Source organism: Drosophila yakuba, chromosome 2R (assembly GCF_016746365.2).
Source record: "Drosophila yakuba strain Tai18E2 chromosome 2R, Prin_Dyak_Tai18E2_2.1, whole genome shotgun sequence".
NCBI lineage: Eukaryota > Metazoa > Arthropoda > Insecta > Diptera > Drosophilidae > Drosophila > Drosophila yakuba.
The window spans coordinates 18,942,976-18,966,513 of NC_052528.2; the positions used below are offsets into that span (position 1 = coordinate 18,942,976).

Sequence of the window (23,538 nt, forward strand, 5' to 3'; positions counted from 1 at the left end):
TGTCAAATGGCACATAAAGATTCTGATTTCGTCGGATGAAAAATAACACCAACTTGCATTGGGGAGTATTTGGTGGTGGCTCGATAACACAGACGTCGAGGTCATGAAAACCACTTTCAACTGATAATCCTCCGACGGCATTCACATCGTTCGCGAGCATATACTTAAATGCCCTATTAAAATAGAATTTCGAAAGATGATTACGCGTGTTCAAAAATCAATTTGCTTATCGCCACGGAGGTGGAGGACTGTTGCCTAGAGCGCGGCGTACTGGGTATGTCAAAGTTCACACTGCCCACCCTCCATCGTGCACATTTGACCCCTGGCAGTCCCATTATCTGCTGCCGAGATAATGAGCACATCTAATTGCCCTGATTACTTCGAATCGGGAGAACTGTTTCGGTTTTCAATGGAGTGAAACGAACAGTTCCGCAGGCGTGATTTCAGATCGATGCCCACCAATCGTATCGAATTTCTATTGGGATCCTTAAGCATAGGAAACTTGTGGGGTGCATGATAAGGAAAATATCTTTTAAAATTTAGAAATATTTCGATAGCATATGCATAATGCAGTATGCGTTCCGGGTGGTTCCTGGATTATAACTCAAATTTCTGCTGTCAAGCGCAGTTACCCGCTTGGAATCCTCCCCGTCCACATTTCATGTCCATTATAATGCAATCAATATTCCTAGAGGAAAACGCTCCAATTATATGATGTCACAGAGAATCTCGGACTCAACCTGCTGCGCCACCCAGTCAAGTTGCTCCAACCAGACAACCAGATTTCCCCGATCACTGCAACTTTAACTCAACTTCGATCCGCTTTATTTCGCAAGTAACGGGAGGGTGACAGGCGTAACGAGATGTGCAGCGGAGGATGCTGGGGCACCGATTTTAATTACACGTAATCTTTATAAATAGAAGCAGCCGGCAAAAGCCAATAACCGGCGCGGATCCTCGAAGATCCAATAAAAAAGTGCAGCACACGAACCCAAGTACGAGTCGAATGCATAAATCAAAAGGTGCACCATAAAAAAATATGATTAGTTTTAGGAAATATATTTTAAATTGCTTTTTTTGGTATAAAGATATTATATTGGTATAGATATTAGTATAAATATGGTATAAATATAACCAAGCTAAACGAAATCCGCTCGGGATATTAGAACATAATTTGACTTCCTATTTTTCCCAGTGCTGCATCCATAGATGGCAGTAAAACACAGATACCAGCTCACACAGAAGCCGAGAGCGAGAAATGCCGGGCCGAGCCATAAATGAGTAATTGCTGACAACGCTGCAGACCTTGTCCAGTAGCCTTGGCTTCGGCTTTCTTGGCCTCCATCTGAGATGGGTCCAGTGCCATTTTCAGCCAGGACAACAAACCATAAATGACCGCCTAGATAAACAAAACCCAAAAAAACTGTCAGCTGGTGATGATCGAACTGTGAATACCTTAATATAAACGAGATATTGCTGCAATCTTAAAATTATCATTATCATTTAAATTATCATTCTTAAATTATCATTTGGTGAGAATTATTGTTTTTTGTTGATAACATGATTTCTTTATTATTACTTCTATGTTTATGTAGGTAAAACAATAATATTTTAACCATAAACGTTTTAAGCCTTAAGAAATCATAGTATCCTAAGCTAATTCATAGTACTAACCAACAAAATGGTCTTGAAGTGCCGACAAACAAGCATAATCCCATCGAGAAGTGAGGGTATGCCAATGTAAACATGGTTGAAGTGGTGGAAAAGATGAGTATGCCAGGTATTCAATTACAATGCCCATGTCCCCCACTTTTGCCCCCGTCATGATCCCTCCACCTCCCCAGCTCCACCATCTCCACCATCTCATCCTCCAGCTACTTCTAGGCCGTCATTCCAAGCCAAACGAAAAGTTCTGCAGAAAAATACTTGGAGTTATGGACTTTTTGGAGTCGGCTTCCAGGTAAAGATGCCACCAACTCCAACTTCAGCTCGAATGCATGCCTCTCTAACGGTTTGGGCATTGCGTTAATGATACTTGTTTGTATCAGTCAGTATTCGTATTCGTATTCGTGTTCGTATTCGTATTTGTATTCGTATCTGTATCTGGCTTTTGTCTGGTTCTGCGATGCACACGCCTTATGTTGACAAACTCACTTTACAAACAGTAATTTTTCTCGCTTCATTGGCGTCCCGTCTCGTCTGGAAAAGCCCCGTCCCATTGCGCCCCCCAAATGGCCCCAAAGCCTCCCCACCCCCTCCTCATCGACTTCCCCATTTTCCGTGGTAAAAAGAAGCCTGTAAAGCGAGCGTGCATGCGGTTTGTTGGCCGACTCAAGTCTGCCAGTTAAATAAATAGAAAATGAAAAGTACAACTAAAAATATTGTTCGAATGCCGCAGCGGCGGCAAAAAGCTACTCGAACTAGCACTTGGCATTTTCATTGTCGCTGACCGATTGTTCCATGTTTGACTAGCTCTACACTTCGATCGATGGCCATGGGTGCGGTCCACTCCAAAAGAACACGATCACAAAATATAAAAAAAATTATAAATTAATAGAAATCCAAATAGGTTTCTTTCGAGCATTTTTGGCGTATATACAGAAGCATACAGGCGACACAGAGCAAGTTGATCTGCAAATGGCTTGGCAAATAAACTATTTTCTTTGAGTATCCTATTAAGAACAACTGCAATAGGAGACAGGATTGTTTCTTTTTTCAGTATTTTCTGTTTGTTTGTTTCTTATTTTGCTCGTTTTTATATTTTGTTTTTATGCGAGTATGTCAGCCGCGTCGACTGCACAATCTAGAAAATTACATGCAAGCTGCGACACATTATGCGCGACGCGACAATAATATTTCTATTGGCGAAAAACTTCACACTTAATGTACCCTGCATAGAGTAGCTAACCAGAAATAACCGAATAACGAAGTCCAGATTACTCTATTGTACAATCAAACTAATTAAAATAGTCTATAAGAAGTTTCTAAAAGTATAAATATAAAGGAATAATTCTATTTGTTCTTACCAAGTTATTATTGCTATATTTCCTTCGATGCATTTAGTTGGTACTGCCTAAAATAAAAGGAGAAATGAGTTGAAGATACTGTTAATCTTTTATAACTTCAATATTATGGTGTAGAAAACAGAAGTGGCATTTGGAAGAGTGTTCCAAGAAAAAGAAACAAAGCAAATATGGAGCAAGCCAAAGTCTAACAGAGAAAACCTCGAAAGTAGTTGCATGTGTGGCACACCCCCGGGTTTTTTTTGTTGGTTTCAGTATTGCGGGTGAAGGGGGGGAGAAGGGGCTTCAAGGAGGCGGTGGGGGGCGGGGCCAGTCAGCAGACGGAGACGCCGACTAGTCAACGCTTTAAGGAATATGCCAGCAAATAATTAAAATATATTTAAAAATAGTTTGCCATATGGATGACGACTGCAAAGACTGCTACGACAACGACGACGTTGAAGATGAGGCCCGGCTGGGTGACGTGGTCATTCCGCCCAAGCACCTCACCCGGTCCCACCCACTCTACACCACTCTAAACCCCCCACACCCCCCGGACTTAGCCACACCACCCACCCCACCCAGCGATGACAAAGCCAACAAAAAGCAAACAAATATTTGTCTGGCCGTCTACGTCGCTGTGCATTGACCGTACCGCACTTACTTTACTACAGACATGCAGATACAGATACGCGTACTGGCAGATGCATTTGCATCCTAACCAGCTATCTGGGTGCACCCAAAAATCCCATCCACTCGCTGTTGTTCTCCCTCGTGCCAAGTTCAAAATTGTATGCTTTGCACTTTCGGTTTTCAGTTTTCTCCCCCTTTTCCTTCTATGTTTTTCCAAAAAAAAAAAACAAAACGAAAATCGTATACATTTTCAATTTGTTTTTTTTTTCTCGTTTTTTTTTTTTAGTTTTTTTGCCAAAAATAGTTGGGCTAGCCGAGCGCTAATGTTATTGCTTTAGTCGAAGTGGCTAAAAAGTATCTGCCAAAATGAGTGTCTGTGATTTGTATGTGCATCTGTAAGTGTATCTGAGCATCCATGTCCAATTTTCCTGTTGCGATGCCGCGAGCGGATTTATTTTAATTTTGATTATATTTTTGGCACTTTTTGTTTGAGCATGCGAATAAAACTTACAAATGAAAACTGTAATATTTTCGACAGCAAACAAATGCGTGCTGTCTGTGTAAAGTTTGTTAGGCCATTTATAAAAAAACGCTGCAATCCGAAACAAGTCCCAGAAATATTATTTGAGGTATAAAACCGCAATTTATATTTTTCTATTCTTATCATTATAAATTGTACTTGAATAATTTGTATAATTTGTTATTAAATCTGTATACCTCCAAAATAGTGAAATAAAATAGGCAATATCAACATCAACGCACTTAGCCTCACTTTGTAGTCAATCAATGTCAAATCAAAGTAGGAATACAATCAGCTAATGCCATCGATCATTTATACTTACTAACCACTAAGTGAAAAACATACCTTGCCCCTAGAATCTCAATCCGCACTTTGCGCTGCACTTTGGCGGAAATTCATTTTGAACACATGCGGCGGCGACATTTGGCGCCACCTCAACTCAACTCAACTTGAATCAACCCCCCAACCCCCAAATGGGGCGTAGATCAAAGGGGGTAGCTGCTTTTGTGTATTCGCCGAGCGTAGCGCAAATCGCCGCACTGTGTAATGGTCAATAAATTACTTAGACAACGCAGAATTACAAATCGTTTTGATTAGCAATTAAAATTGCAAAACAAAAATGCAAAAAATCAAACAAATGGAAAAACAAAACCAGCTGAGTTGGTGAATAAATCTGAGTGCATCTGGGCCAGGCTAGCCGGCAAATCGCTTAATTACTTTGCAGTTTGCACTCGTAGACGGCGACAGGTGCTCTTCGAGCAGCGCTTATTAACTCATTATAAAAGCATTTCAGAGCAGTTCGATTTGCTTTTGCTGCAAAGCATTTCAATTGCCTCCGACACTCGCACTCGCATTTCGAAATGCGTTTTCGCTTGCTGGCGCTTTTGCTTTGCTTTTGCTCTTGCTCCTGCTTTTGCTTTTGCTGTGCTTTTGCCAATCTTGCTGCCGTGTCCGGCTGCTGCGACCTTCAATTGCTCTGCCAGCGGAAAGGGTGACTCAAGCGGAAAAGTGACAAATAACAAGCAAATAAGTGAAATTTTCAGTTAATCGGTTTAATCGATAGAAAATTAATGATGGACGAGGACGTGAGAGCTCAAGTAGACACATAGCATAATTAAAAAGAGCACTAAGATTCGAACAATTAAGAATTTAATTACGAAAACGCTACTCTCGAGTCTATAAAGTAAGTGGAGAGATTATTATACACCTTTTAGTAGCTTAAGGTGATAAGCTTATCTGATTAAATTTAAGCTCAAAACGCGCTGATGCACCACCCTATAATATTCTGTTTCTGCTTCTGGCTCCTTTGCTTCAAACGAACACTTTGTGCAATGCAAATTTAATTTGCTAAATGATTTTGCCGGGACGGGCGGATGTGTGGGAAACTTGTTTTGCGTGAGTATGCAATTAATGCCCGTCAGCCGTATATTCCATCTATCATAATTTTATTTAGTTAATGAGAATTTTTTCCAACCATTCCCCAGTGAGTGTGATTCTTTGTGTGCAATAGCAAATTCCACGCTTGTGCGGCAGATGCAAATGTCACAAAAGTCAGCCTAGTCATCGTTGATGGGTGTGGAATGAGCTGCACTTGGTCTGTCACGGAAGGTGCGCAGGCCTTTTAAAAAAAATCCGTTGCATATTCCAATGAAAATTCCTGGGGAAATTCAATCCTGACGGTTCCTATAACGCATTGATACTTCCGCAGCTAAATGGGGAAAAAAAAGTGCCCAAATCACATCGTTCCCATCATACATACATTCCCAGACTCAAAAGTGCGGTATATGGGATATTTCTAAGTGGGGCGTTATGCGATACATTTGTCATACTCCATATGCCGTGAGTCGCCAAAATGCCGAGATCAGCTGATTTGCCGGGGTCCCAACATGAATATGAATGGGGAGAACTTGATATGATACTTTGCCTTTAAATTCTTCACTTGAAAGTTGGCCATTGTCCGTCAATTGAGTCATCACCATTATCCGTGCACCAGAGTCCAAAAGCCCGATAATAAATAACAAAAGCATTTGGGGACTGCGCTGCGGTTATTGGATACACAAGCGGATATACAACACTCCCCACTCAGAACCTTTGGAAATGGGATTGGGTTTGGGGGTCTGGGCAGGAACTGGGCTGAGCGACAAATGTTTCTCATAAACCACAATTTGATATCTGCAAACAGAACTTGAGTACTTGAACTTGAACGGCGATACAAATGCGCGAAAAAGTCTCTTATCAGCATAATGCGATTTACAAGGAGTAAGCAATAACAATTCAACCTTATAGTGATCAAATAAATAAATGCATGTGAAGGGGACTTCCACAGTTTTCTCTGAATCGTTCAAATAAATTAAACTCTCGTTTCAGGAGTACTTAGCAATTTAGGACAATCTATTTAGATATATTTACATAAATTATCTAAGTAATTCATTAAAAAAAATAATAAATATACGCAGTGTTTCAGTGTTAGCAAATAAACAGCTTTTTAGTTTAGCCAGTTATCCAGTCAGTTTTAAAAGTATCAAGAATTTATTTTGGTCGCACCATAATGTTAACAGTTTTGTAGCTGTATGTGAAGCCCTTCCACTCGCCCCAAACGATTCCAGAGCCAAACAGGGCGGGATCGGTGTGGTTCCCGGCCAGATAGGCACCGTTCAGATTGCTGCAAGGGATTATTGATGAGAATGGTGATCCTGGGATTCAAAAAAGGGTAAAATCCTTACCTGCCCAGACATTCCCTGTACCACCAAGCTCCCATGTATCTGGCGGCACAATTGATGGTGGCATTGTCGTTATCCCTATCGAAAGTGCTGAAAGGCTGGTACAGATGATAGCTCAGACTGTCTCCGGCGGTTCCACTGTACGCGCCCAGCTGTGTTATCGTGTAGTTACTGTACACGTTGCCCACGTGGAAGACATTATAGTGGGCATACCGCTTCTCACCAGCAAAGTCCACCAACTCAATGTACAACTCTTGGGCTTGCAGGGACGAGATCTTGTTCAGATTATTCAAACCGATGAAGAAGTTACCCTTTAGATCACCGAAACCCGTCTGATAAGAGGTCCAATTGCGGAAGAAGTTCTCCTCCACACTGACTCTTCGCTGGACGACCAACCAGCCCTTTCCGGCGATTGTCACATCGCAGTACACTTCGATTACATCGGAACCCACTTGTATCTTCTGGACACCGCTCTTCTTGGGGTTTAGTTCCTTGCAGGAGGAAGAGTACTTCTTGTACGGTTGGATCTCCACATTTTCACCGATCTCAGCACTGGCCAAATAGAAAAGACCCAGCGAAAAGACGCAGAGTGCGAAGCAAATGGGTTTCATTGTGTTGGCTCGAAACGACTATCAAATCAGTTGGCCAAGACACACCATTTTATATCAGTGGTTTTAACTCTTATCATATTTTTACTATTGGTCATTTTGGAGCAGTTGATAAACCCTTTTGATTAAAACTGTTAGTAACTAATTTGTGGAAGAGATAAGAGACTACCATTTAGGCAGTTAGTCATCTTTATGGGGAGTTTTCTTGGAATATACTATCCGCAATCTTTACATTTTGACAACGTTGATAACCTAAGGGTAAGCCCCATGTTATTTTTGGGTATAATTTATTTTTAGTGAAATTCAAATGCGTTAGATTAAGCCATAATAAATGAAAGTTTAATCGAGTCACTTAATTAAAATCGTTCAAAAGGATATATAGCTTCGTTAACTTCTGGGTAGTTACTTTGTTCAACCTGCTTGCTTTATCTTATAGGGAAGTTCGAATTAAATCTCTTATCACGTGACATAAATTAGTATCATCCTATGATCGTTTTCATAATAATGTTAAATGGGCTTATCATGTTAAACAAAGCAGTATATTTTAACTTCAAGGGGCTTACAAAATGTTAGCCTATGTAATGAATTTATTATTTGAAATTGATTAATAAAATAATTAGTATATCAACAATAAAGCAGCAAAGTTGAGGTTTACACCAGGGCGCTATGAGTTTATTAGTATTATTAGTAGCGAATTAACTGGGTGCTACAAAACACTTTTTATTAAGAATTCTAAATATACGAGAAGCTCAATATAAGCAATCACATTTCTACGTAGAGATCGACTGCTGATTGTGCCAGGGAATAGCATATATTACATTGCAGACTGGGAAACACTACGTTTACAGCGGTATACAAATATTTACGAAGAATCCATTGCCCATTTCCTGTTTTGTAGGCAGTTGGATGCACTTTGGACAAGTGTCATAAGGTGTCACCTAAGGTGCTAGCACCACCCCTCACCATTCATCCGATCATGTTATTTTACTTTTTTGAGTTCTTTTCGGTTTCTGACAACATTTGGAATAATGTGACAGGGCCTGTCGGCTACCAAAGTTGCCTTTTTGTCTCAGCACCGACGGCGAAAAGAAACTACCATGGTGAGGAGAGGTGACAACTCGAATGACAGCAGAAATAAGAGCCACCTACAAAGTGTACACAAATACCCTACTCCCACTCCCACTCCCAGTGGTGCCTACTGCCATATCTCGTACCTCCAACAACATATGGCTCACCATTATTCCAAGCAACAAACAAACAAACAAATGAACAAATATTTGCCACAAAGAGCGAAGAAGACAAACCCACGAGGAAGACGACTGGGAGCCTGAAGAACGATAAAATGGCATTTATGATAAATACATAATACACGATGTTTACCCACTCATTCAGTAACGCATATAGAGCACCGAAAAAAAATAATATCATGATTTTGATTTAAAAAATTATGTCATTTGAGTTATCAATTTATTAGTACAAGTAATCAAAATGGGAAAGTTATATGGCTATCTAGAATGATACACATTGGATTTTAAAATTTCAGTTTCTTTTTTGCAGTGCATGATATATAGGCAATAGACGTGTTGTCTACGGCATTTGGCACAGCGATGGGGAATGGGAATAGGAGTTGGGGAGCCTAGGAGCCAGGGAAACAGAACAGAATTCAAGTGTCAAAGTGACAGTTTTGAAATTGATTGCAGCAGCGACAATTGTGTGTGCGTTTGGCTGATAAATAAGGCAGCTTTAAACCGACTTAACCAAGAGCCATTGGGGTTATCTAATGGAGCCAGAGATAGACACCCCAGATAGAATAGCCAAGCTCCATATCAATATCAACTTGTTTCGATGATTGACAGGCGACACGTGGTCAGCTCCCTGCAGTTCATGCGCATTCGATTATCGCGATCACGTCGCAGCTGTGGCATAAACGATATTTGCCACATAGACAACCCTACCTAGCCCATTTTCCATTCCGCCGATGAGAATGGAATATAAATTAGAGTTGGAAAATGGCATAAATTCTTGGCATGCCTACGCGTCTGAGAAATGAATCGATACCAATCAACCAGACCCATAAGCAAACCCAAGTAAAACCAGGCAAAAACCGAAAATTATTAGAAGTACGGGACGCCGCCTGTCAAATATCGCCAAACAAATTGACAACGAGAGAGGTGTGACGGGGAGTGCGGAACTAAACAACGTAACGAATACAACAGAACATGGAAATAAAGTAAATTTATGGTCGTGGCCCCCAACGAGAGCATAAGGTGACCAGCGTGCCCCAAACACCTGGGAACACGCCAGTTCCCCTGTCTTGCATAAAAAAATCGTGTTCTTAGCTCGGAAAAATGTCTATAAAGGGTTGGAAATTCGGTAAAAATAACAATTTTTATTTTTTTAAGTTTATTTGCTAGTCTTATTGATTTTTATTATTAAGGACATTGCGTAATTTCTAGCCCCATTTTCAAGTATTTCTTTTTTGCAGTGCTGAAGTACATAAATAAAGTGGCATGTGAAAATATTTCACACGTGGTAGGGCAAATAATGCGCTGTGGGCAACAATTTGTGATTGTGGAGCACCACTAGCTGTTGGATTGTTGGATTGCTGGGCTATTTGGTCTCCATTAGATACAAATCGGCGGTGCTGTTGCGGTTCATTAATTCCGCGGCGTTTGACAAATGCAGCGCCAGGAAACGACGACAACCACAAAACCAAGGCGACCAAACCGACCAAACCGACCGATGGACTGATTTGAATACATCGCTGCCAACGATGTGCGGGCCATTTGCATTTTTAAACGATTTTCTCATTTGGGTTCTTTGGTTTTCTGTTTCGAATTTTTTCTGCTTCATTTTTAATGTTTTCCTTTTTTTTTTTGGTTTTGTGTTGGATTGCTTCTTTGGTTTTCTTGTTAGCGCTTCAATTATGTAAAGAGCGGTCGACATTATATTCGTTTAGGGTCGCCGCCTTTCGGGGACTGTGGCCCCCACATTTGAACCCACCGCCAAACGATGATAAGGGGTATCGGGTTGAAAATATATATGTACAAACAGATATATGACTGCACTCGCATAACTGCACATGTTCCTCTTTTTTGGACCACGCCCCGTACATAATTTCCAAATGCCTCAGATGAGCGGAGAAAAAAAGAATTGCAAGTCTGCAAAAGACACGGTGGGGCATATATTTATTGGGGGCAAGGGGGCTGGTTGTTTCGGTGGCCTGGATAGACCCCCAACACTTACGTGCCCGGCAATGTATGAAAATTAATGTTGGCAATCTGTAAAATCCTGTAAAGCGTAACTCAAACTCGCCACAGCACAAAAAAAAGCACTCCAAAAGCCAAGCGAATTAATAAGCAACGGGATGCCCAGTGCTGGGAACTTGGCCAATTGAATCGATGGCGGTTGGGATGGGAAAGTTCTGTGCCTCCTTGTTCAAGATCACTTATAATATTTAATATTTAACCGAGAAAGCAGAGCATAGATTATAAGGATTTCTCTAGGAATTGCTGTTCCCTTTATAACATACCCAACGAAATGTCATCTCTAGGCGGCAACTACAAAAAGTTGATGCTTTTCTATTAATTTATTTTTGTTTGTTGCTAGGCATTAGGTCTATTACAAAGTTGTATTTTTGTTTTGCGAATTTCATGCAATCCAGGGGACTTCGGTTGGGGATAACAGCGAATTGCAAATATGCACTAAAATTACATATTTAAATAAAGGCCCCTAAAACTAAAATGGTAGCTTTTTAAAATACAATGTTATCTTGTTAATTTCATTTAAAATAATATTACATTTATATTGTTTTTGGACATGCAAGTATAAGCGCATTAACTGTTCGTTGTTGGCCGTTGCAAATATTTTTGATTTTTAATTAAAATTGTGGCCGCGGAAATTTGTGCGCGCTTCGGTGTGGAAGGAAACCCCGTTCCCCTCTCCCATTGCCCCACTGGATGGATGCCTTGCTGCTGTTGCTGATGCAAGTTGCAAGTTACATGTTGCATGTGTTGCAGGTTTTACAAGACGGGCGACATCGCTTGTTCAACATGCCTGTGCCTCCTTTTCCCCATCTCGCACTCACACTCACATCCCAGCGAAATGATCGACGACGTTGCAAAGTATTAAAGTCAGCGCGACACAATCTGCATATTAAAGGAAAATGAAAAAAATAAAAAACACACACACTGCGACAGCAACTTGTTGCACAAATACCAGCGAATGGAGTCCGGGTACAGTGGTACTTCGACTGCAAATTGGTAGATCAAAAGTTGGAAAAACATAGGACTTCTTTAAAGAAGATTTTTTGGGATTATGGTAGTTGCAGAAGTAAAGATATCCTTTCGGATGTGATTAAACTATTAGAAATCATTATCTGATTGCTCCTACATAAACAATTTAATACTTAAAAATAATTTCTAGTTTTACTCATTTTTGATCTTATTAAAAAAAGCAAAGTTTAATATGAAATTAGTAGATTTTGCCCTGTACTTGCGCACATGCAGAAATTAATACACGGCTGACGGGCTTGCAATCCAATGAAACGGCCACTGCGAACCGGCCACCACTGCATAGGACGGGATCCAATCGAAGGGGAGGCTAGTGAGGCAGGGGAGGATTGGAGCCGGGCCCAAACGGCTTGCAGGTGTTTGGCCCGGCCTAGAGAACCGGAAGAGAGAGAGAGACTGGCCTGGAGACAGGACATTGCTCTGCGAGGCCCCAGCTGATTGGATTAGCTGTGAATTGTGCCAATTCATGCTGCAGTTGGCAATCCGCAAACATTTCATAAGCACAACATTTCATTCGCTTGACGTTGGCAGTGGTTGTATGTATATACATATGTACATATTTCACTCTTCCGTTGGCTCATATGCATTCGGCTGAACTTTTGCCACAACTTCCGCTGCGAACGACGTTGAGAGAAATTCAAATTAAATGTTGCATATGTAACATATGCACCAACACCCATTCTCCTGTAAGAAATTTATTGATAGGCTTGGGCCCCAGTTCCACTTCCAGTACCTCCACACTCTTGCTCCTCTACACTCCACACTTAATGGCAGTTGTGTTTGGTGTTTTTCATTTTGTGTTTTGCATTTCGTTGGGGTTTTTACTGCGGCAGTTGCCTGGCAAAGGTCGCCAAAGGTCGCATATTTATGGGGCTGGCTTTTGTTTTTTGTAAGTGGAGCACAGATTATATTGATATATATATGTATAAAGGTCGTAAATCAAGCTAGCTTTTTGCACTACACATATTTAACAATGATTCTTGCAATTACTAGGAATTGTAGTTATAAATCGGGCTGTTCCATTCAAATACTTACTAAACTTACTGAAAAATCGTACAGGTTTTATAAGAACAATTGTTTTAAATGTACCTATATAAAACCATCTTAATATTTGAGAATATCCCAGAATGCCCGAGTCACTTTGATGACTAAGAGCCTGCTCCCCTTGGATCTTTTTAGTTATCCTTGGTGTAAATAGGGAAACTGAAAGCTAAAGATCGCTGCGGTTATTCTGGGCGTTAAACGTGAGTCACGGAAGACGCTGGGCTGTCCAAGAATATTGCCAAGAAGTCGTCAAGGTGGACGGGGGCAAAAGTATCTCAAAGTATCTGGCCGGTGACAAGATACACGTACAAGTCAGACCGCGTGAGTGATTCAATTCGAAAGGTATTTTCTCCGTCGCCATTGTGAGTGTTTGTTGTCGATGACGCTGTCGCTACTTTTGCTGCCTTTTCTACTTCTTTAACTTTTGCAAATATGCGAGATGCTAAACGCCAGATCCGAGTTGCGGATGCTGATGCTGATGGGCGAGAGCAGATACATTTCGGCGTTACAATTTCCGAAATACTTTTCAATAGAATGTCAACAGTTGAAATAGCTGTTGCCGTTGAATAGCAATGCTTTGCTCAGTTTGATTTGTGTGCAGAGTGTGGAGTGCGGAGTGTATGGGTCTTTTTATAAATGTATCTCTCAATCTGTGCATCTGTATCTTTTGTAATGCAATTGAACTAAATGTGGCGACTGCGTGTGACATTTTTTTCTCCTGCAGCCATAGAAAAACGGCAGCAGCTCTATATGTATCTGTATCTGTATCTGTTTCTGTAGCTGTAGCGGCTACAGGCTGATGTATCTGAAACTGAGGCTGACGGGCATGTATGTACATACGAGTATCTGTATCTATCAGAGCGGCGCGTCGCTGTCGCTGCCTTGTGGCCAATGTAGCGCAACCATTGATGAAAGCTGAAAGCGACCCAAGAGTTGGTCATTGAACTGGCGGCTATCCCCCTTCCCAGGTTCCCTGTGTTGTCTATGATTATTCCTCAAGAAACTATAGCATTTAAGTAGTTCGATGGGACAATGGCAAATGGCTCTTTGGCCGCTTATCTGCTCGTTAATTGTTTTGGGTCTTTTTCGATGCTGTCCTCCCTAGAACCGAAACCAAAACAAGAGAGAACGCTATAGTCGAGTTCCCCGACTATCTGATACCCGTTACTCAGCTAGTGTAAGTGCGAAGGACAGTTTTTGGCGGTTTGTGGGCGTTAGAGTGGGCGTGGCCAAAAGTTTTTTGGCAAATAGATAGAAATTTACAAGACTAATACAAAAATGAAAAAATATCAAAACATTTTTCAAAAGTGTGGGCGTGGCAGCTTTGGGCGGTTTGTGGGCGTTAGAGTGGGCGTGGCAAAAAGTTTTTTTGCAAATCGATAGAAATTTTCAAGACCAATACAAAAATGAAGAAATATTAAAACATTTTTCAAAAGTGTGGGCGTGACAGTTTTGGGCGGTTTGTGGGCGTTAGAGTGGGCGTGGCAGCATGATTCGACAAACTTGCGCTGCGTCTATGTCCCTGGAGTCTGTTTACTTAATCTCAACTTTCTAGCTTTTGTAGTTCCTGAGATCTCGACGTTCATACGGACAGACAGACGGACGGACAGACGGACAGACGGACAGACGGACAGACGGACGGACAGACGGACATGGCCAAATCGACTCGGCTATTGATCCTGATCAAGAATATATATACTTTATATGGTCGGAAACGCTTCCTTCTGCCTGTTACATACTTTTCAACGAATCTAGTATACCCTTTTACTCTACGAGTAACGGGTATAACAAAACCATACCAATCCGAAGCGAACCAAACCGACAGCGACACCTAAACTGAAACAAAAATAAAACGAAATGGGAAAAAATTTAAATATCTATGCAGTTGGCATAGCTGACATACCCTAGACCAAAAAAAATAAAAAAACCAAAAAAAAAAAGAAAGAAAACTTGGCAACGTTGCGTTTGAAGTGTCAATTTTGAAATGTGACTCGTTTCCAACGACTTTTCGGCTTCTTCTGTTGGCAAACTAACAAAAATGTATGAATAACATTCTGGCGAAATCGGAATGGGGGAATGGGTTTTATCTTTTGGCCGCCTAAAAAGCGGAAACTCAACGCCACATTTTCGATTTCGGGCGGAGTTCAGATTCAGAAAGCTTCGAGAAAAACCTTTGCACCCAATGTTTCACTAATTCGATGCAACGACCAAGTGCTTTAATGCACTGCTCAACGCGAAACCATTTAACATTTCAATGAACAGTGAACTATTCGCCGTTTCTCTCCTCGTTTCTCGTCTCCTTTCGGCTGGCATATCAATTATTTGGCGGCCCAGTATTTTAAAATACATTTCAAAACTCTGCATACGAAATGGGAAAGTGCCCTACGCATTCGTTGGGTTGGGCATGTTGGTATTGTTGAAAGGTTCTGCGACTTTTGGACTTTGGAAATAAATATATCCAACGCACGAAAAAGGATTACCGTGCAAAGAAGCATATCAAAAATAAATGTGCTTAAATGATTATCATTCCATAAATACAATGCTTTTAGTTTTATCAGAAATAATTCATATTAAAGTCATAAATTTGTTCAATGAAAAAAGAAAAATATGAAATACCTTTACAGGTCGAACCCAACAATATTACCCACAATTAGGAGTCAGATACTTTGGGTTACATACAGGGGATTCATAGGAATTTTAGACCCCAACTCGACTGCTCATTGATTCATTGCGGTATTTCGGCTTCATAGCTTTTAGTCGATTGAAAAGCAAGAAGCGCCGGGTGGTGGACGGTGGAAAGGGGACGGGGGTCTTTGGGGACCTGAAACCCAGGGAACCGACCTGGACTGAGACAAATTTCAATTCCACACCGCGTGAGTGTGCGTTATAAATTGCGTATGCAGGGCCACTTGGTCAGTTTGTGAATACAAATCTACGCGCTTTACATAAACAAGCGCTGAGGGGCATGGGCACCCACCCCTCTGGATTTATGGTAAATGAGCTGAATGTGTAATCGATTCTAAGCCAGGTTGTTCAAAGTTTTTGTGGGCCCTTTGTATTTTTTTTATTTTAGTGGAGCTATTCTGGCGAACCATAATTAAGATTCAATTCAATGCAATTGCAGGGCCATAAAACACGGTCACCAAATTGCATTTTAGGCAAGGAATTGCGTATGCAAAGCGTCAGCTAAACATTGATGGTAAATAAAGCGAACGAACGAACGAACGAAATTGAATTGAATCGAATTGAATTGAATTGCATTGAGCTGCGTTTCGAATTGGATTTGGTCCGGTCAAAACGATTGGGAACATGACAGGCCGAATGTATCTGGCCGAGAAGAAAGTTCCGCAGTAATTGTGTTGTGTGCGCTGTGCTAATTGTCTGAATTGATTAAGCCGATTGTCACAAATTGTCATATGATCCAATTGGAATATGAAATGAATAGTTAATGCTTTAATGGGATCGTCATTATAGCGCCGCCGGTCGAGTCAACTTTCGAAAATATGTGGCATTTGGCTAACTCAATTATGTGGCTCCAACTCGTATTAACTTTGCTTCTCGAGGCCCCTCGAGCTTGGGCACTTGTAGGTTTTCACTTTCACAACATGCTCACCAGATACTCCGCACTCGGATACAGATACTCGTACTCATAGATACTCATAGATGGCAGAACAGTCTGTCAGTAATAACAACAATTGACAGTTATAGATACAAGCTCAAAATTCTAGAGGTGGTCTCGTGATTTCGAACTAGATCGCTGTCACAGTGCCTAATTGCTAAATTGTAGCAATTACTATTAAATATTTATAAATTTCTATAATTTTTATAGACAATTTCTAATTACTATCATTTACAGCATTTTCACACCTGGGTGCCATGTTTCTTGCCAAAATTGCGTGACAACTTGTCTAATTTCCATCACGGAATCTTCTCCACTGCTAACAATAACTGCAGCTGTCAACCAGTCGAACGGTTCATTGGCTTCTTGGTTGCATTCGCTACCAATAATAACAACAATAAACAGCGGAATAAAAGTAATGAAAACTCTTAATTGTTGGCTAGTAACTGGCTATCCGAGTGTGAGTATTTGCCTTTTTCCGTGTCCATGGGGCAAAAGAATTATGACCGTGCAAGTTATTAATCATTTACGTGTGACGTTGTAAAATATTTTCGAGTCCCTCTCATCCCTCCCCTTTTGGAGCCCGGGGCGTGAAAGTCATAATAATTTACTCAGCATAGACACATAAGTTTTAGCTCTTTAACAAAGCCCAACAAAGAGGCACGGTCAGTTGTATGTACGTACATAAAACTCATAAAATACCTCTGGCTTTCAATTCAGCCTCAGCACGTGCTGTGCTGCACGCTATATCCATAAATAACTAATAAATAACTTACTACAAATTACCGAAAATATGTCCATAAATTGTACTCGACACCAATTAAAAGATGTGCCATACCTGGGCGTAAGCTTTTTTAATTGGGCACTGGATAGTTGCAAAGGCATGTTGCCCTATTTACGTGAGAATGTACTTATAAAAGATATAATTATTTCTATTTCTGGTAAATATATCATGGTAGTAAAACAAAAAATGTAACGAACTCATATTAATTCCTTTAAGAACTCTCATTATATTAAAAATCATGTCTGGTTCAAATGGTTAAAAATGATTTCTTTTATTAGAGGTAGAAGGGCGTGTTTTTGAAATACTCGATCTACCCTGGGTTTTAAGATCGTAAGAGGTATCTGATAGTCGATAAGCTGAACTACTGCATTCTCTCTTCTTTTATTGTATTTTACATATGTCGCTTTGAACCGCTTACAATTTTCATAAATATTTACAATTAAATATGGAAAATAGCTTATAATCTTGTGTTTATTAGCTTTTTATATGTGCGTTTGGCGTCGTTCTCAAGATTAGCTATAAAAATCATTTAAGATTTTTGCATAAGTACTACAAATTTCCGGTTAAAGCAATAATCTAGTGAACCCTTGTAAGCCAACAGGTGGCAATCAAAGCACTTGCATTCCCCATATGACAAATTACCGATCGGGGTGTAGACTTTTACCCACTAGCCCCCGACTTCAGAATGATCCACGAGCTACCGTTGCAGCTGCTTCTGGGTAAGTATCTGAATCCGTATCTAAGCAGCGTCGAGGCAATTAGAATAAATTAAAGAAACAGCTTTTGATACAGGTGATCTGTGGGGGGAGAAGGCGGGGGGCGGAAAGGTGCCACAGATCACAAAATGTAAATGAAAGAAACACCGAAAAGCCACGAGATACAGATACCAGATACATTGAGCACAAAATCTGAATTCGAACCGTTTGAATCCAAATTGAGGTTTAATTTTCTTTGTTGGCCGAAGGAAATAGAAACAGAAACAGAAACAAAACCCGTTCTGATTTTGAGATCAGCTCGGTTTTTGGTTCCCCGCCGAATCGATTTCCCCTTCTATTAGTTAACTTTTATAGCGGTCCGCTTTCGTTGGTCACTTTTGTTGACTTAATTTATTGACATTAGTATTTCTTTTTCCATTTCGTTGTGTATTTTTGATTTCTGTTTTATTTTATTCGATTATAGCTCTTGATTTGCCTTTTATGTAAAAATATTTCTGTGTGTCCATGCATTCTTGACACAAACACCTGAAACCGATTGGTGTCCATGTCTAAAACTAAACCGGTTGGCATTTTAGTTCGATTCGCTTTCCTAACAGCTGTTCGACGTTCGAAGAGCAGATACCAGCTAAGATAAGTCTAATGAGATTATGGCTTACAGATATAATGTGGCTTTAGTCATGGACCAGTGATAGATATAGATATAAATTGAATACGATAGAGATGCGTCTAACGATACTCGTATAATAAATTTGTTTCCCCAGAGTAATTAATTTTATGGGATTCATAAAATTGCACAATTCTTTGATGAAAGCTATCGAATACCCCATTTTCCTCACCTGATGGCATGTTTTACCAACCACAAAAAGTTCGTTTTTGTGTCGTTTTAGTGGCGCTCTATAAATACGCGCAGACATAAAACTTTGGGACTTGACAATAAATGTTTTTAGTGTTTATGAAATGGAAACAACATTTTAAGGTGTGGGGTATATACTGGGGTCCAATATATTTTATACCCCTGTTTATGGAGCTTAATTAATGGAAACTATTATCTTAAGAATTTTATGGTATTTATAAGGTATTTTTATGAGACTTTTTAAATAAAAACTCAATAGGTTGACTGGGCAAATATTGCTAATTGGGTCTTCGTGTATTGATTTATACATCTTTACTATTGGTCAAAAACACAGATATTTTAAAAATGTTATAAGCCTTGCGCCACTACCATCATATCCCAAAAGATTATAAGTATTTATAGTAAAAGAATGCAGGAAAATCACCACTCACGCACAACACCCACACGATGGCTTTAATAGTTGAGGGAAATTAAAAGTGAAACACGAAAATGTCAAATGTATTTATATTATAAACTTTACTCACCTCTGGAATTCTTTGCGGCCTCAAAATGAGGAAACGGCCAAAAACGATTCAAAATTTTTGTCTAAGAACTTTTCATCTTTGTTTCGCTGTTCTGCTTGTAGTTGTTATTAGTTGAAAATATTTTGGTTGAGTATTTATTAGGCAAGATTAGTTGCTGGTATTTTGTTGTATTTAAATGTTTTTTATGTTATTTTAGCTTGATTTTAGTTTATTTGCCAGCGATTTTGATTGTCACCGGAGGGATTTGCACACTGTTTGCTAGAAAAATCTCGTGAAAAATGTGGAAGCTTTCGGCTTCTTGGGATGACATAATTTGGCAGCAATTTGCTGTGAATTTGTCAGTATGGCTACCGTTTAGAGCCCATACTTATGTGATTTCCTGAGCGATTTATTCGTTTTCAAGTTCAGTTGGCAATTGCGAGTAGTAAACACTGCCCTTCTGGGTTCATTTCTGCCAGGAGGATCTGCGGCGACTGACTGACATGCCGCCAACTGTCCGGGCACGAAGTCTTTCCCCATCAGGACTCTTTTCCCAAGGACTCGTTCAAGTTCCGCATGCAATATAGTTTTATTCGCTCAGAGTCCTGGCGCAAATACGATGACGAGTACTTCGGATAGTCTGCGATGGTATGTGGCTACACTACCATAGAATTCGTGGGGCGGTTTCGACGCCTGCGCATTGTGTGAAGGAGCCCAGCAGTTTGCCAACATTTATTTGCATTTGCAATACGGGAAAATTTCCGCATATCATGTTAATCGCCCAGTTACACGCAATTGTTTTACCTGCGCTCACCGAAAGTATGTCGCATTTATATTTCCTTTGGCGCTGCGTCGCCACTGTCGTTTCCTCTATTTAACAGTTGTTTTCGGCAACACTGGCTCTACTCCTTGGCCATCGTATCCTTTGGGCCACAAAAAGCACAGCTACTGGCTGAAATTACCTTATTGCCTGTAATTAATTTTTGGGCCTGGCATACATTTGGGGGCCGTCGAAAACGCATTTGAATTTATTTCGTTTGTCGCGCATTTTGTTTTGCATATTTTGGCATTTACTTCCCTTTCCGGTAAATTTCCGAAGGCATTGGCAGGAGTTGTTGACCCTGTCCCTGTGGAAACAGGCTGATGTGGTTGGCCTGAAAGTAGGCAATGATTTTGGCTGCCAATATGAATATATGCAAATCAATTTGAAATGGCGAGGATACGTAATTGAATGGAATACAGTATTCGAAGTTACTGCGATTCATGATAAGTAAAAGCGCGTGCTATTCAAATAAATCATTTCTGTGACACATGCCAACGATAATTGGTTTAATAGCATGAAGTTATTTATAAGTAAAGTTTTTAAAGAGTCAAGACTGGCAATTATGAAAAGGTTAAAGAAATACCTTACAATACCAACTATTGGTATTTAAGGGTGGCATATCTTTTATGTCCTTAAGAACAGTAGACTTCGTTCGGGTCCTAACAAAACGAAATCCTTCCATGAATCATGGCTAAATGAAATATGAGGACCGCCCCAACCAAGTTTAGATTACATTTCCCGGCATTCTGACTGTTAAATTGTTGTAATTAGTTTAATTAAAGCCAGCGGCCAGTGTTACTGCTCCATAAAGATTGCAGAGAGCCAAATGCCGGACATTAACGGTGGCTAAGTGAGAGAGATGATGCCGAGTGGGCCATGATTAGCATAATTTGCGTTGACCTTTCGTGCGGGCGTGCCGAATGTGGCCAAAAATTTGGGTCAGCTCTTATGGCTCGTATTCCCCTTACGTGAGGTCCTTGGGGAAATTACGAAGAAAGTGTTGGGTGATTTCTTGTCCAACTTGCAGGATTTCTAACTTATGCTGACAGGCCATGTCCTGTGTAGGATGACGTTTGGTTTTTCACCACTTGATGTATACATTTTTGTGGGTTTTCCGCTTCGTTTTGTTTGGCTTCGCTGCGTTCCAATTATCGATGGACTGCTTAGTAGTCTCTTCAACTCCCAATTGAAGCATTAAACGCCTGCGAGTGCAACTCCCAACTATAGCATTTTGTTTTTTTTTATTCCATGTCCCAAATTAATTAAGCAGAAGGATAAGATACCCGCCATGACAGCAAGGACCTGGGCGTGTATGTGTTTGTAATACTGAGTACTCCAACTGTTGACTCCCTACGCATCATTTAATTACGTTAATTGGCAGCGGGTGGTTGGTCAGTGGGTGGTTTAGGTGGTTTGGGGCCGGCTTGTTGGTGGCGGCGACGGTGACGTTGTCGCCCACCAGAGTTCAGCTGAATATGAAATTACAGGCGCGAAGTTGTCCCACATGTGCATGAAAGCAGCGGTTATTTATTTAACTCGTGTGTGCAAGACCTTCCCATTAATAATTTCTCAATTATGTATATATTATGTAAAGTCAAAGGTGGAAATGAAAGTCAAATATTTTAAAACCTTCCCCGTTAAAGATGGCTAACACGAGGACACCATTTTGCGAATTCAGCATCCCTTTGATTTTTCGATTGCGTTTGCGCAGAATACCTTGCATCCCACCCCCTGGACCAGAAGCATCCCCGAAATATAAAGAAATCAAATCATTGGAAGCCCAACCAAAGGCGACCATTAAATGCGCCGACTTATGACCAAAGGCAACCCAGTGAGACATCTACGAATTCCTTTGACACACACAGAGAATTCAACAAGGCGCAGACAATAAGTTGTGGCCCCACAGCCCCACAGTCACCACCACCACCCACCGAAGCACCACCGACACCGCCCCCGAACCGACTGAACCACCCCCTCACCCACGAAAGTTGAGCTAAACATTTCTAATTTATTGATGTTTCCGTCGCCGGGAAAGTTCTTGTCCAACTGCCAAATGTCTTTCGCTCTATTCGTGTTGCTGCCTTTTCTTTTCTTTTGCTGTTGCTGCTGTTTGACGGTAAAGGCAACACAAATTTATGATGATTAAGAAAAATCACAAAACACTTAGGCAATCTATAGATAGTACGATATATGGCCCTGTCTATGGGCAACGCATGCATGTTGCCTGAATCTCTGAATCTCTGTCGCCCATTTTCACTCTCATTCTCATAATTTGTTTGTTGTTTCAAAAATAGACAACGAGATAAAAACGACAACAAAAAAAAAGAAAGAAAAATGCGGATTTGTGCCTGCGGTGTGTGGGCGGTATTTGGATGGCTCTATAGAGCCCATACTCCTGGATCCGCCCTCGCCGGGATCCATCAATTACACGGCGAACAGCTGAATGTGTAATCAGGCATGGCAGGGTTAAGATTTAGTACCAGAACTACTTGGTTATCCAACGGCATTGAAGTTAAGACGAAGACTTCTGCGATGATTCAGCTGCAATTAAGTTAATATGCCTTGGTGGAAACTCAAAATATTTGTTTTTTTTTAATACATTTATCTTTTTGCAACCTTCACATTCCGTTGTCCAATTCCCCTTGAGGAAAGTTGTTGGCAAACCAAAGCAGCAACAAATATTTGTCATTAAAAATGTCAACTGATTTATGGGAATACTGTGGGCCAGCGTTTATGGTTCAAGTGTGCGTGAGTTTCCTTAAATATGTTATATTCCACAGCTTTGCCCATTTCCTAATGACCGATGTGAGTGAGAAAACCTATTTAAAGATTTAAGCAACTGACTGAATCAATAAATAGCTGAATGAACTGAAATCGAATAAAATTCGAAGGCGAGAAACAAAAGGGCAGCAAACAGTGTTTTAATTTTTTTTCCAGACCGTAAAGTAGGTTTATGGGTAGAAAAAACACAAACACGGCAAATGAGTGTAGATAAACTTTAACTACCCTAGACCCAAATGCGGCACGAGTAAGTGAAACAAAGCTGGGCAAAATCAACACTCCGAACCGGGCTCGAACCGCCAAATGAAGTTGCCAAAGCACCCAGCCACTCAATTTAACTGGCAAACAGATGTCAAAAAATTCCCTCGCACCGCATCGGCATCTTATTTCGATTTGTGTTAGCCATTTGGCCTTAAAAAACTCCTTTCTTATTCAAATTTGTAGTTTTATTTAATAGATAAGCATTGGCAATTAAAGTTTCACCTCTCATACTTTATTGTTTTATTTAATTATATTGTCAATCAAACCCTAAAATCCATTAAAATTAATATTGCTAAGAAAGTTCTTAATTTGTATCTAATATTCGCCATTATAGATATGCGAGCAGTTTTTTTTACTATAAATGGTTTAACAAGCTGAT

At 40.4% G+C, this 23,538-nt stretch overlaps 1 protein-coding gene and 4 long non-coding RNA genes across 6 annotated transcripts; 3 read left to right on the forward strand and 2 right to left on the reverse strand.

Moving 5' to 3' along the window:
• Positions 1–5,051: 5,051 nt before the first annotated feature.
• Positions 5,052–6,536, forward strand: LOC120321060. 2 transcript variants are annotated; one of them, XR_005560602.1, is made up of 3 exons: positions 5,052–5,163; positions 5,219–5,338; positions 5,407–6,536. It is a non-coding gene; the product is annotated as an uncharacterized LOC120321060 (long non-coding RNA). The 2 variants fall into 2 exon arrangements; XR_005560603.1 differs by having other exon boundaries at positions 5,064–5,338; positions 5,407–5,550; positions 5,640–6,536.
• Positions 6,537–6,661: 125 nt separating this feature from the next.
• Positions 6,662–7,510, reverse strand: LOC6531354 (ficolin-2). Its single transcript, XM_002092121.3, has 2 exons — positions 6,879–7,510; positions 6,662–6,817 (listed from the first exon to the last, which is right to left on the reverse strand). Exons 1-2 carry the CDS (start codon positions 7,484–7,486, stop codon positions 6,685–6,687), a joined length of 741 nt encoding a protein of 246 aa, XP_002092157.1. The 5' UTR covers positions 7,487–7,510; the 3' UTR covers positions 6,662–6,684.
• Positions 7,511–7,602: 92 nt separating this feature from the next.
• Positions 7,603–12,456, forward strand: LOC120321063. Its single transcript, XR_005560606.1, has 2 exons — positions 7,603–9,856; positions 9,969–12,456. It is a non-coding gene; the product is annotated as an uncharacterized LOC120321063 (long non-coding RNA).
• On the reverse strand, positions 11,546–16,682 carry LOC120321062. Its single transcript, XR_005560605.1, has 3 exons — positions 16,433–16,682; positions 11,702–11,735; positions 11,546–11,631 (listed from the first exon to the last, which is right to left on the reverse strand). It is a non-coding gene; the product is annotated as an uncharacterized LOC120321062 (long non-coding RNA).
• On the forward strand, positions 14,578–16,870 carry LOC120321061. The gene is made up of 2 exons (XR_005560604.2): positions 14,578–16,403; positions 16,676–16,870. It is a non-coding gene; the product is annotated as an uncharacterized LOC120321061 (long non-coding RNA).
• Positions 16,871–23,538: the final 6,668 nt, after the last annotated feature.

Coding starts and splice junctions, on each gene's coding strand:
- LOC6531354 (XM_002092121.3), bottom strand. CDS start 7,486: ATGAAACCCATTTGCTTCGCACTCTGCGTCTTTTCGCTGGGTCTTTTC. Junction 6,818..6,878: donor TACAGGGAATGTCTGGGCAG/GTAAGGATTTTA, acceptor AATCCCTTGCAG/CAATCTGAACGGTGCCTATC.